The following is a 14668-nucleotide window of genomic DNA, read 5'->3' as shown; positions in this document are numbered from 1 at the left end:
TTTTTGTTTTCAATAAAATTGGCCGATCCCATTTGTAGCTGTGAATCGACGTAAAGCGAAGCAGTGGCAAGTGCGTCGAAAAGTCCGCTACCTAAAGAGAAACGTTCAACGTCGCAATCCCCGAGGCGAGCAGGTGTACAAACCATTTTTCAAAGGTCGACGTTGGAGTATCCGGTTAAAACAAATGGTGTGGCTTTGTCGTGACCTTAGTCGTAACCGGTAATCACAGCCCCTAGTGTGCACTGTTCGAAGCGCAGGGCGAAAAAATTCCTCATTTGCGTTGCACCAGGACTGATGTAAAGAATGGCAAAAGCGATTTCCACGTTCTCCTTGTCTAGCGCAACGCACGCGTCGCTGACACCATAAGCGAGGAGAGCTCGACCTCTCTTCTCGGGCAGCGACAGGGCCGACGTTGACACGGCAGGGTGGGCTGCCGCTGCGACGAAGCGCCAGAATGCGCGGAGCCAGCTCCATATCGTGGTAGAAACCCAGCGGCGTATCAGTGTTGGGAGCAGTTTAGCGTGCGGCAGCAGCTGCAGCAGCAGCTCCAGAAAGCCAGAAGAAGAAGCAAAGATAGCTTCGCTTAAAAAAGTAGTAGCTTTAAAAAAAGAGCGGTGAAATTTAACCCCAGGTTTACATTTTTCTTCAGTTTCACCTGTCCCTGACGAATATTTTCTCCGGGTATAAGACGCTTTAAGCGCAGTGTCACTGTGGATCGTAGGTATATCGGGGATAACTCCTTTCCACCATTTTGGTTACGGTTTTGTTCCAGTTGGGGATCGTTTTAACAGCAGAGCTGTCTAACTAGGCCGTACGTTGTCCAAATCGAACAGAAAACCTCCAGTCGGAAAGAAAAAAACGCTTCCCGTGGTGGGACTCTAACCTTGGTCCCTCGCCTTATGAAACCGTTTTCTACCTGATTCAGCCATCACCGCTTTCCGGGCGCACAGCATTATTTACTTTCGGTTATTTGTAGCGTTGGCTTTGAAAAGCCGGGTCTCCGACAAAGGGGGAGGGGCCGCCAGATCTGCTGTTCTCCAGCCTTGCACCACTATTGCAAGCTGCTCCAATTTCTAACATCGGGCTTACAATGCGTGTATAAAAATTGTAGATGTAAGCCTACTGGAGGCTCTTTGGCACCTCCATTTACTTCCTACAGTTTTTATTTGCATTGATACAACCTCACGTTCAGTTTGCTCTCTCCACAGGGTTATCGAAGCCATGGCAAATGAGTATTACCTACTGCCGTTCTACCATATCGTGTGCTACTTCTCTGGCTGCATCACCTTTCTCGTCATGGAAGATTTCAGGCAGCGGAAGGTTTCTAAAGTAAGTTACCCTCGCCTGGGGTGTACCCAGTCCCGGTGTTATTCCCAAGTCTAGTATTATGGCGTTATGAAGCGAATGCAACAATAAAGCAGCATGCTTCATACGAGGCACTAGCATTGCGATGCGGCGTTCGGTGTGAGTGCGCTGTGCCCACAAATGAGAGCAGAGCCCCTTCGGTACTGAACGCAGGTTTGCCTCCCGATTCACTGGAAACTCAACTTGCTTGCTCCTTAACAAACTACATTTTAGAGAGCCCATACCCTCCCTTCCTAAACTTTTTACTTGCGTTCTGGTTGTTTTGTCAACTCATTCTCATCTTACCCCGAGGAAAAAAAAAAAACTTTCACCTTCCAATGATGGACCACACCTGAACCAACTGTTTTAAGCATGGACTATTTCAGAAGCAACCATACTGGAATTTAGGTTGCTAAGTGTCACATTTTAGGGGTTTAACAAGCCGAAGCTACTCCTGAGCTATGAGGCGCGCCGTAGTGGAGCGCTTCGGATTAATCTTGATCACCTGTGGACCAACGACCGCCGAATCTCGACACACGGGCATTTTTGCTTTTAGCCTCCATCTGAAAAGCAGCAACCGCGCCCATGATTAAACCCGCGTCCTTGGGCTCAGCAGCACAACGCTTTAGCGACTCAGCCGCGGCGGGGGTTGGGATTAATCCGGCCAATGGTGTTAAAATGAGAGTAGTGTTGACAGCATACTGGGGTCTCGACGCCCCCAAATGTAATACTCTTAGCGAAGGAATCGAACAGAAATTCCGAAGTAAAAGACATATAACGTAAGGAAGAAATGTTTTTTTTTTTTTTGGGGGGGGGGGGGGGGGGGGGGGTAGGGGGAAGGTGTAGTAGATGTTGGCAGGGGGCGACAGTAGGAGAAGAGGAAGAGGAGGATCGGACGCGTTCGCTGCAAGCAGACGATTGCACATTGCACATTGGACCAAATTGCAAGCAGACGCTTGTCTTCTTTCGCTACAGTAGAAACAAAAACAGAGGCACGGGAAGGGGAAGAAGAGGTAGAACATACTGTTTTGATGCTCAGTTGTTGGCACTATTTATTGCCCAGCTAAACCTAATTCGAAATTTTTCACCTCTCGCCAACATTACGTCAACGGCACTATGGCGCACTACCATTTTTACGATGCTTCGGGACGAGAACAATAGTGAGGTTCGGCAGTAACGGCTGCCCAAAGAGGACTGCAATATGGACGCACGGGCGCGTTTGCAGCACACATTTTGTTCGATGTTTCGCGCGCTGTCGTCTTTGGCGAGTAAAACTGGCCCCCTCAGGCTGTAACACCCGCAAACAGCCGCATATGGGACAGTATAAGCTGATGTGTAACCTCCTTATTGCAGTGTTAACCATACAATGAATGAGGAACTTGTTCTAATTGATTATTCACTATGTATTTAAACACCGAAAAAAGCAACTAGGCAGGCTACATGACAGCATACCCAGTGACTTTTGTTTCACGCCCCTGTCCCGCATCGTTTTTGAAAGACATCTTCGCTCCCTAATTACAACGGAGACTTGGAGCGTATTCAGGCATTATTTGCAGAGTGTCTTTCATTATGACAATATGGGGTCGGTAGAGGAGTTCCTTTGTCAGTAGCACCTCGGAAATTCCAGTGTGGCGACATTAACAGTGTGCCACTGTACCCTAGCAGATGACGGGGCGACGGTGGTGCTGGCCATGGAAGGGGTGAGGCACATGAAGATTGCATATTTACTTTCATACCGAGCCCCGAATTTCGCTATTTTAAGCGGCGAAAAAATGAGATAAATGCAAAAAGATTGCTCGATGTTCGTAGTTGGCTCGCGTTTTGACCTGCGCCCGTCCTGTACCTTCTTTATTGTACTTGTCCTTTATGCGAAGTTTTTTCAGCTATTAAAATGATTCACCAACTAGCCCAACAAGACGCTGTACTGAGCTTTATTTTAGCTAACCTTGTGTTTTATTTTTACAAAACTACGTGGCAGCTGTTTTCTTACCTTTTTGTGGGAAATAATTGAAAGGTAAGGGGTAATTTTGTAAGCAAAACAGTATTTCGCTCCGTGCTTCACAGTAGCTTTACGTGCCTACATCGCCGATCGCTGAAATGGAGGATTCACGGAAAATTAACATACAGTGGACTCCCGTTAAGACGAACTCGAAGGGACCGTTAAAATTAGTTCGTATTATCAAAAATTCGTCTCAAGCCGATGTTTTTTGCGTTGTGGATGTTACAAGAGAGCAAAAATATTGTTCGTCTGGACGTGAGTCCACTGTACTCGAGAATACAGCCACTTCTAGAGTACGTCAGGTCGGTGCCGCATCACAGAACCTATAACGATAGCAATAGCGGTGTGCGCCGCAACAGCAGGCATCAGTAAGGTGACACGGATGGCCATGACAGGGACAACGCAAATACAGCTTGAAAGTTAACACTAAAACTGTATTGATTAGTTTAACGCGCCGACGCTACTCAGGTGATGAGGCGGGCCGTAGTGGAGGGCTCCGGAATAATTTTTACCCTCTGGGGATCCTTTACGTGCGCCGTTATCTCAAACACACGGGCGCTTTCGCTTTCCGCCCCCATCAGAAAAGCGGCCGCCGCGGCCGGGAGTCGAACCCGCGCTCTTGGGCTCAGCAAACATTGAAACTGAAACAACAAAGTCCAACATACGATTTGATGTAAAAAACATGTGACATGCGGAGCGACTTCACGCAATAGAAGCGCCGGGTTTTTCGTTGCGGTAAGCCACGTTGAAGATTATAGCTCCCCATACACCGTTACCACTGATGTGCAATGACGTGGGGAAACGATCAACATATATATTACCACAGTTCTCTATTTTTTCTCTGACCAGTGTAATTTTTCTGATTGCATTTTAGCCACTTCAGGCAGCCGGCTGGTTCCTATCGGTGGGCTGCGCTCTATGCTGCTTGTTCGTGAAGCTACCGTGGTACCGTGATCCGGAGCCCACGACTGAAGTGGGCAAGCTGCTGACCTCATTCTTCGACCGCATCTTGTGGTCCATGTTCCTGTCCTGGATAACCCTCGCATGCGCTTCAGGCCGCGGTGGTAAGGGCCACAACTCCTCAAGCTATCTATGATTGCCGAGAAATTGTAATCTCGCAGTCCGACGCGGAATGTTAAAAAGATAGAATGTTAAAAAAAAACCTCAAAAGATAGTTTCATCGGCTTTCGCTTTCCTCCGACGGCACTCATCTAGTTTTCCATATTTTGCACAAACATTTCACCAGGCATGTTCAGTCTCCTCGGTACCACGTATAATTTATGTTGCAACATCTGTCCAAAGAGGAGGAACTAAAATGTTGCTTTTATGACAGCTGCATATCTGAGATTCATTTTGATGCTTTCTGTGTAAGCACAAAACTTCCTGTGTCACTAAAAAAAAGTGCCAATTTATTAGGTCAAATCAATCAAGCGATCGACTGTCGGCCACAACAAGTCGCTAGCTTTTTTGTGTAGTTTAGGCATTAGTACAGTTACCAAGCCAGGAAGCTCAGTGAGATCGAGGGTATTAGTTTTTGTAGAAATTCCATGCACCAAAAACTAAGCGCATGGGAAAAACAAACTAAACGAACATCCATCTTGTGGGAAGGGTTCGCGAGCCCGATCCCTCCTGAAGAAATAATTCCTACAGGAAAGCAAAAGTAGATCGCCGGATTAAGTCTTGACAACAAGTGGCAGGTGGTCAAATTTGACAAGTGGACAGGTGGGAAAGTGGCAGGTGTAGAACAGTGAGGTGAAAAAAAAAGCATTCTAGAACACCTAAGCACACCTTATGATGTAGTGAATGCAAAAAAAATTGGTGCTGAGCTGTCGAACGCATATGCCGCTGTTGTGTTCTCGCCGCCCAAACGACCTTTTTCCAATAGCGTAGCCCTCTTGTGGCGGCCGCCTGACCCACACCTGGGGGGTTATAGAAGAACGCTCTCCCTTTCTTTCCGCCTGCCCTGCGCAGTTGAAAAAGCCGTCCCAGGCCCCACGCATGGTTTTGGGGGCAGAGAAATTTTGGGCTCAGAAAACGGAGCAGTACTTAGCGGGCTCGGCGTTCGCAAGTGGCTAATCCAATATGGCGTCGTTTTCCTTACATTTTGCCCCCCAATAATGGCGAATCAATCGCTGAGAGCGAGAGTAGCGCATGCACACAGCGCTACTGAAAAAAAAAAGGTCCATTCGTATTTTGGGTTGGCGTTGTGGCGTGTTTGATTCACGTTATACGCGGCACTGCTCGCGTGCCATCTATTGGGGCAGAGCCGCACGATCGCAGTTGTTTCAGTTGTTTTACAGTCGCTGTTGAGGCAGACGCCTCGCAGTCCATTGCGATACAGCTACAGCTTTTTCGTTGTCGCGCCTCCTGGCTCTGATTTCTGGCCGCCGTCTCCGTTGCTGCGTTTTATTGTTTGCCTTCGTAGTGGGAAGTAGCGTGTTCGTTGGCGCTGGATTTGCCCCTGGATTGGCTCCATTCGCCGCACTCCGCCGCGCACTCCCATTGCTCTTCAGCGCCGTAACACCGCGATCGCCCACTTTTCACAGCTAGTGTTGATGTGGACAGTTGAGAGTCCGTCACCGTATACATGACACTAATGAAACTAAAATAAAAATTCTATAGCATTCCACTCTATGAAGGCGGATGACCAGCGGAGCTGTGTGGGTGATTGGTTGGTCACAAACTCCTGCTCAAACCGTGCTGTCGCACCGGGGAGGTAATCAGCGGGATTGTAGCCACGGCGGCATGCCTTGCAAATTCCACCTCGCGGTATTCCTCGTCCCGGCAGGCGTCGCGTTTACGCTTAAAATCCGCGGCCCGATCGTCGTTGGTGGTCAACTTCCGCCGCGTTCGTGCCCATTGCTGACTGCATTCTTTTGACGAGCAGGCTTCACTGTTCAACACATTGGGGAAAAGCCAGCTTACAAAACCGAAGTTTACAACGATATGCTTTAGTGCATTGCTGGGAAGACTTTTTCCGTAGGCAATATTTGCCATCTTATAACGAAATATGCAGCGCCAGTGGCAAACAAGTGGCCGAAGGTAGAGGGTGTGCATACTGTGTGAAAAGAGAACACGCGCGGTCAGCCAGGGCACGTGCAGAGAACACCAGCCTGAGAGCTGAGAGAACGAGATATCTTCTAGTCTGGTGATGCTGAAAACCCGGGGGTTAGCCTACAACAGCTGTGCGATAAAGAAAAACAAATGTCGCATGGAAAGTAGCCCACTCGTTTTATGTACAGCCATAAGGTGGCCACTGCATTAGCGCAACCTTCTTCACATCGGCTTGAACGGCGCGTGCCCAGTGGGGCGATGGTGTCCGGTCATTATCACCATCCTTTTTTTCCCTCTCCTTATGTTTTTTCCTCTATTCATTATTACGGCCTACAGGCTTGGCCCTTCTCAGCGCCACTTGTGGAAACGGGCTTTTCGGCTAACCTGATTTTGGCATGTGTATATGAGTAGAACGCAGTATGCGTCTGCCACTAGGATTTCTAATTTGAAGGCCTGAACGCCTAACTTATGGCCACTTTTGCCAGCTATAACCTTGGAGCTGTAGTGGTGTAGAGGCTCCGGGCTCGTCTTGCATTCGAGAAGACCATAAATCCCCCCCAAGCCAAATTCGCCCATTGTTTCCGACTCCATTAGTTCCTAGGTTATAGTAGCTTCACCGTGAAATTGTGAGTCATTACTGGCATACACTGTTTCGTTTTTTATTCCTTGGACAGTCGGCCATTTTGTGTACCGTTCCTCGGCCATTTTCTGTGCCACGTACACCGGCTTGTCAACCTACATATTTAACTATTGCTTTCGCATTAATATCCCATGGCCATGGGAGTGACACGGGAACGAAGAAAGCTCTGCACTGATTAAGCAGTATAGTTAAGACTCCCTACTTCAACTGACAATCACAACGATGCATCTTTGATTACATGGGTGCAATCCCAGCTGTGTATACGCCCGCTACAGGCATTGGTTAGTCCTTGCTGTCCGGGAGTCGTCGGTGTCGTTGGCACTGTCGTAGGCTGTCGTGGGCAGTGAAGCCATGTTGCGTCACCAGTCAACGTTACGGCGTGTGAATAGGACAGGTGCACACCATCTACAGAGAACTGCATTTGGGAGAAGCTGTGGCATCTAGTGTCGCCAGTCTGCTGTCGAAGTAATTCACGAAAAGACAAATAAATCAAACTGTAAACAGAGACGTTAAATGCAGGCGTAGACAAGTCTAATAAGCATCGGCAAGGGAGGTCATAAGGCTTTTGCCTTTTAAGAACGTAAGCACTCTTGAGCGTCCCAAGTAATTTTTCACAGACCTGCAGCAACAGTAATAACTTTAAGCCTGAATTGAATGTTTTTTTGGTAACTGCTGTTTCTTTGACGATGCTCCTCGTGCTGTTTCTTTCCAGACTTGCAGTTCTAAATTGATCTGGCTTTTTGTTTCAACAATCATACATGTAGAACTGGGAGGTTGTTAAACGGCGTCGGCAGGAGAAAACCGGGCTACACAAGCGCAGTGCCAACTAGGCCCTGCATATGGACCATTGTGTTTAGATAGAAATCGCTTGGAGGAGTTCCCAGTGGCTATGTTGCTATTTTTGGCGTCATGGTTCTCTAACTTTTAAGGCAGGAATCAGTCTTGGAATACACGTGGAAGCGTCTGCATTATTCTTTGTGTTGCAGTAGCTTCAGCGGTTACAAAAATAGAGAGCTGGCGTTCTTTAGAGCCTCTACAGAATACAGAAATGACCCGCTTAAAAACTTTTATGAATACTTTACTGCATACAGTTTAAGCGCCCGGCTGTATATGCGAAGTTTTCATTTTTTATCTATTAAGTTTGTTTAATAGTTCCCGTTGCATGCATGAAACCCTGTACCTTCGACTGCAACGCGGCCATAGTGTACTTGGAGGATTATTTGCCTTAGGATAGTGCGCAGCAAATGAATATATCACAAGCACCCCTATAATTTCGTTATGTATGATCTTGAATACACCTACTGAGAGCACAAACCGGCGAACCACAGCGTAGCTGCCTTTGATTAATTAAATGCACTGGCAATATAATTTTGAATTTTCGCATGAGAGCAGCAAGGTTCATGACAACATTGCTCCACGCACTTAAGAAGCAAAGGTAGGTTAAAATTATGTTGGTAAAGAGAAATCATCATAGTACGAACATACTTAGCATTACAAAAAAGACAACTCCCACCCAAATAATTGTTGTAATATATTTTTCGAGAAGATGAGTGCCAGCTTGGAACAATAATAGCAGTAATTCTTGTAGGTGGTTACATGAACGCCTTGGTAAGCAGACATCACAAAAATATAAACAGGACGCATCAATTCGAAGAAGGGAATTTCAAATCCAATCAATAACAGTAACGATTTATTCAGCATATCAATAATATTTATAACACAAGAAACAGAATTCGGAAGTGGGTGGTTGCATTGATCATCGAAAATTATTGTAAGCTCGTTACCAGATATTAAGTTGGGCTTTCCTCACTAAAAACTTCAAAAAGAATATTGAATATCCAGAGTGCCACCAAACTAACTAACGAAAAATTCCTTATTTCACCATAACTCGAAAGAATCGCGGCAAAAAAACCCACATAATGTATTGTTAGTTGCTTCTAGTCAAAACGTTTTATGCGACGAAGATATAGCAAGAGAAGCAATCTTGCGCGGGTCATATCTATACGGACCTTTTTTACAAACAACGTCCAAAGGACTACCGCTACAGGAATTTTTCAGAAAGTTAGCAGCAAATGTCAAGGTTGTCGTGTTATCTCCTCGTCTGTTTCGGGGGTTAAGAAATCTGCATGCCGTGGCACGATTTTAAGCACCAATCCACCCACACGGTGTGCAAGACTCCAAGTTTCCTTTCCGGGAATTCTAGCATAGTCGTAAAATTATGGCAGGAATATTATCGTGTATGCATAAGGAGGTTCCATACGTTGAAATACAGTAGCAGCAATTTTGCCAATCTAATCATTCGCTATTTGAAACCATCTCCCTTTATATAAATTTTCCGGTAAAAACAGCTCGCTCGAGATGGAATTTCAATGTCAGTAATATAACGTTTTTCTAAAAGTTAGGTTGTGGTGCCTTATTATTACTTCGAGACATGCGATGATTTTTCTCTCTTCTCGCAGGCGCCGTGCGCGACTTCCTTGCCTGGAAGCTCTTTGTGCCCTTCAGCAGGCTGTCATTTGGCGCGTACCTCATCCATGTTCCCTTCATCGAGGTCGTTCTTCACACGTCCAGGGAGAGGTTTTACTTTTCTCGATTTAATCAGGTGAGTTTCAAGTTCAACCATGCCTTTCGCCAATGAGGAATTAATAAATGTGGTGTCGCTTTTCCAGCGGCGTGTAGTAGCTTTTATCCGTGGTACCTTTTCTCCGATTGTGTCTTTTACAATGAGAGCATGTCCGCGTCTCTGTTACAACGTTTGCGTCATTGTGAATTAATCGCAGTGTTAATCACACCCAACTAGCAGCGTAGACATTGCGGTGGTTCTGTCGCCGGTAGTACCATGCATAGGCTGCCCAGGACAGATGTGAAAAATAACTTATTTTCCTTGTTCGAATTTTGGAGGGTTGGTGGCTGGGCCGTAAGAATAGTGGAACGGGATTGATTCCCACTCTGCGAAAGCCCTTTATTAAAGCGAAGCTTTACTAATCTCGTCGAGCGGTTTCGCTGCCGCGGGGAATTTGACCTTCATTTGGCCGAAGCTGCGCCGTACACTTGACAAAGCATCACGCGACTCACCGGGCCGAGCACCGCCGACGGCCGCGTTCGCTAAACGCCGCCACGCCTCCGTAGCTGGGTCGCCGCCTGACCACGTGACTCTCCGCACGCCTGAGAGCTTGGCCATGAACGAGAGCGAGGCCAGGGCGCCTTCTCTGAGCTTTGCGCGGGAGCTGAAGGCTTTGAGCCGTCGGCGGCAAGCGGCGTCCCACCACCCACCCAGCGAATACCGCCCGGCGAGCTGCGTCACTGGATACGGCCCGGAAGGCCAAACGAGCGAGGATAGCATCAGAGACTGAGAAAGAGCGAGCCGTTCGGCTCGCAAAATGCCGGAAGCGTGACCCCAACCGTACACAAAGGCGGGCTGTGGACGAATAGTATAACAATTAGAGCTAAATCAAAGGTGAACCAAGTGAAACCAAAACTTAACCAGGCTAAATCAAACTTTCGCTTTGCATATCCAGGGTCAGTTGAACTAAGCTGCAGCTATTTTTTATTATCCATTACAATTGTGGGTTTTGTACTCACATTTTGGGGCATATCCTAACACCTAAGATGCAGAGGATAACTTATCATCTGCATCTTGTGGGTTGCTTGCAAGTTTTGTCGCAGTTGGAAATAGGAACTCGGGAAATACACGCTACTGTTGCTTCGAAATCATGCCCGAGCATATATGACATATTCATCACGGAGATTCCCCCAAAAGGTGATTCAAATATACAACTTGTATATCTTGAGGGAAACCTTCCCCTGGCCAGTACTCAAATCCATACACTTAGCGTTCTTTCGCTCGAGTTTTTTTTTTAACATCTATCTTTTTGCGCTGCAGGTGCAACTATTCCGGGGGAGTCATGCGGTCGAAGTGCGCGGTCGTCTTTGCCGCGTCGTCAAACTTGACGGCGACGCAGGCGCAGAAGCGGAGTACTTTCTCCGATTAATTTTATTTATTTATTTATTTATTTATTTATTTATTTATTTATTTATTTATTTATTTAGTTATTTAAGACATATACCTACAGCGACGATATGGAATTATTGTATGGGGTTCAAATCTTGATGCATAAAGCAATCACGAAAAAGGGCAATACACAAAAGGGCAATATCACTTAGAAATACAATGGAGGAGCATAATACACAACTGTTACATGTTACATCACAAAATCATCAATGGCAGTGTGAAAATCGGATGCTGCAACTACTTCACTGGGAAGAGCATTCCAATCATGAATCGTTTTAGGAAAAAATGAGTATCTAAAGACATCACTGCGGCACTGGTACAGTCTACATTTTCTTGGGTTATCTCGACTAGCAGTGATGCAATGAGGTTCTTTTATATAAATGTTTTTGTTCATTCCTGTCTTATCTCTTAGAATGTTAAATAAAAATTTTAACCCCAAAACTTTCCTACGTGCTTCCAAAGTTTTCAATCCAAGTCCGTCAACAATACTCGAGCTTCTGACAATGAAATCGTAATTGGTTGTAACAAAATGCGCTGCTCGTTTTTGGATGCGCTCTAACTTATCAATATTCTATAAGTAAATGGATCCCATGATTTGTAAGCGTATTCTTGCTCAGGCCTAATGTTAGTGACGTTGTACAACGTTTCCTTCAAACCTGTAGGGGCATGCTTAAAGTTCCTCTGAAAAAAATACGACATCCGGGACGCTTTCGCCGCAACTATGTCCACGTGCGCAGACCAATTCATAGTCGAAGAAAATGTGACACCCAGATATCTAACTTCATCGCACATTTTCAAGGCGGTTTCATTTATACGGTATGAAGTTACTAACTTATTTATCTTATTTGTAAATTTTACATGGTCGCACTACTTTATATTCAATGACATTTTCCGTTTATCACACCAACTAGTTACAGCGTCCAGGACAGTCTGCAAAATTTTCGCGTCATTTGTGCACGTAACTGGAAGATATAACACACAGTCATCTGCGTACAGTCTGACAGTAGATTTAAGATCACCTGGCATGTCATTTATAAAGATTAGAAATAACAATGGTCCGAGCACATACCCCTGTGTTACACCGGATAAAACTTCAACAGGGGAAGACGACGCGCCATTGACAACCACTCGTTGTTCACGCATATGTAGGTAGTCTTTGATCCAGCCGAGTAAACGCTCTGGAATTCCTAGACTAGATAATTTAAACAAAACTAGCTTATGCGACACGACATCAAACGCCTTTTTTAGGTCTAGGAATACTGCATCTATCTGTGTGATGTTTATACCAAGTGTGATATCGTGGATAAATTCTGTTAATTGGGTTGTGCAAGATAATCCGGAGCGAAAGCCGTGCTGTGTAGCTGTGAAGAAATTATGTAGCTGTGAAGAAATTTTATTTGCAATACTTTTAGTCTGTTTTTAAAACCATACCAGGTAGGTATGCAAGCTATAGATCTGGTAAAAAGACAGGGGAAATATAATATAATGTACAAATGATGAGACGGAGAAGCCAAAGTGCACAACTTACCCTGTTGAAACGTAATGCGGTGTACATAATCCTGTAAAAGCTATCAAGAGAATAGTACACAACATTAGTGAAAGCTGTGAAATTTCCACAAGTAAATTTCGGTGAACTCCTTGTAAATGTTTAATGACAAGTTGCTTCTAAAAAACGGACAAGTCCACGTATTTATTGTTCAGGTTTTGTTCTATGTATTGATTACAAATGAAAAATGGGAAACAGAAGCGAATCCGGAGCGACGCCTTGCGGGAGGGCGGGGGGGGGGGGGTAGAATGAAGTGCGGGAAGGGGGAGTAGCATGCATCGTAGTCGTAGTTTTGGCAGTTGTACTGTTTCAAAGGCTCTTGCAGGGTGATATCACCCCCTTTCACCGAGGATCCATTATGGAGATGGCAAAGTTACCGCCTTTTCAGGCCACCTTTTGGTAGTTATGCGTCAGCGATTAACCCCGCCTCCTTCAGCCAGTAAAACTGCCCTGTGGTAAAATAACCCAAGTCAAACACAGTACCCTAAGCGAAATTGACCTAACGCCCATTTTAAACTAAATAAAGAATGAAATTTCGTGTAACTATTTCCATAAAATAATAATACTTATTTGTTTCTGAACACGCAGTATGGAGGCCCGCTGAATAATAATGAAAGCATACAATAGGCTAACCTTGGATATAGAGGGTCTCTGCAGCTGTGTTCCCTCTTATTCTTGTTTTCTTTTCTTTCGTTTTTTCAGCTATCGCTGCACTTCTCCGTATCTGTATGGAGCTTCCTCCTCGCATTCATACTGTTCCTGGCATGCGAAGCGCCCACCGGCAAGCTGAGCAAGATTGCCGTTGGGGCCATTTCTTCCAAGTCTCGGAGTCCCGGCTGCAAACTTTCCAAGGCTAAAAAAGATCCCCCCGTCCAGCCCAAAGAGACAGAAGGCGTGCACATCACATAATGCCACTTCGAATACATTATGTCCCGCGGCTGCATTGAAGAGCTAAACATTCGCCGGTTAAGAAAAACGCTGGATTGCACACGGCACAAATCTTTCCTTCCGATTGAGCTTTATATATGTGAGAGCCCTGGGCTTAGAGAAAGGTTGAGTGTGACCTATTCATGACAGTCTTTATGGTATCTGGAACTAGCTCACCCTCGAGGAAATCAGGAGGCCGTGACATTGCAGCGCAACCAATTATTGCTTTCTAAAATCCAACTTCACTAAAGGCGACGACCGCAAAAAGGGCATGCCTTATCTACTGACCGCTTACTTGTGCTGACAGTCAGCCCAGCTCAAACTGTTCGCGACAGGAAGTGACGCGCGAAGTAAAAGGTAGCAGCATGAAGTGACGTACGGCTTGAGTAGTGAAGTCACTTCTTCCGGCGTGTGCTCAATTAATATAAGGAAGCTCATGGGAAGGAACTTGCCAGAAAGGGTCGTTAGAAACATGAAAGAAATATATAAAGAATAACCAAACTTCGTGCAGTCGCACTATGATTTTCTTCATCGTCACAAAAATAAACAATCTATACAATTTCTCAGTTGAAGCAATATCGTGTCCCAAACCCATCTCTATATTCCTCTTTCTCCTTTGCAGCAAGGCACAATTAAAGTGCCTCGATACCCTGTCTTTGTTTGGTGTTTTACACTTCCTCTTGTAACCTCTTAATGAGTTGCATAAGTGCGTCTTTTTTGTGTTTAATGTTAGACGCTTCTATGACTTGTATTCATTCATTCGATAATGTTCTCCATTTTGAAGTTGCTATGTACCTTTGCTTTTGTGTTTTTTGCTTTACTATCATCGAGACATGCGGCAAGCTGAACAACCGCGATGTTTTTGTCACTTTGCACATTCCGATCTGTATGTTAAATACTGTATTATTAAAGCAACAATAAACTGAAACGCGTTTTTAAGGTGAATATAATAAATTTCCTAATGGAAATTTTGAATGTATAAAAACTGCGAGTTCACCAGACTGTTGGGTGCCCTGCCTAAATGAGGACCACCTAATTAGTTCAGCGATGCCAGAGGGATGTTTACTCCGAAGAGGGGTTTCACAACTCTGTGAAAATCGGGCTTTCGTAACGCCTCGTTGCTCAGTATAAATGGGCATCATTTAC

At 45.4% G+C, this 14668-nt stretch overlaps 1 protein-coding gene across 1 annotated transcript in view; it reads left to right on the top strand.

The window, feature by feature from the left end:
• LOC144173081 (nose resistant to fluoxetine protein 6-like) overlaps positions 1 to 14094 on the top strand; it is a 37502-nt gene extending 23408 nt beyond the window's left edge. The window contains exons 8-11 of the mRNA XM_077701596.1: positions 1209 to 1329; positions 4218 to 4407; positions 9497 to 9639; positions 13298 to 14094. Of these exons, the coding sequence (XP_077557722.1) occupies positions 1209 to 1329; positions 4218 to 4407; positions 9497 to 9639; positions 13298 to 13504 (661 nt within the window). The 3' untranslated portion in view covers positions 13505 to 14094. The remainder of the gene's footprint in view (positions 1 to 1208; positions 1330 to 4217; positions 4408 to 9496; positions 9640 to 13297) is intronic.
• The last annotated feature ends 574 nt before the right edge of the window (positions 14095 to 14668 follow it).

This window comes from Haemaphysalis longicornis, unplaced genomic scaffold (assembly GCF_048455015.1).
Source record: "Haemaphysalis longicornis isolate Haplotype H1 unplaced genomic scaffold, Haemaphysalis longicornis Haplotype H1 scaffold_284, whole genome shotgun sequence".
Lineage (NCBI taxonomy): Eukaryota > Metazoa > Arthropoda > Arachnida > Ixodida > Ixodidae > Haemaphysalis > Haemaphysalis longicornis.
The sequence above is the reverse complement of the archived record's forward strand: the minus strand, read 5'-3'. Positions and strand labels throughout refer to the sequence as shown.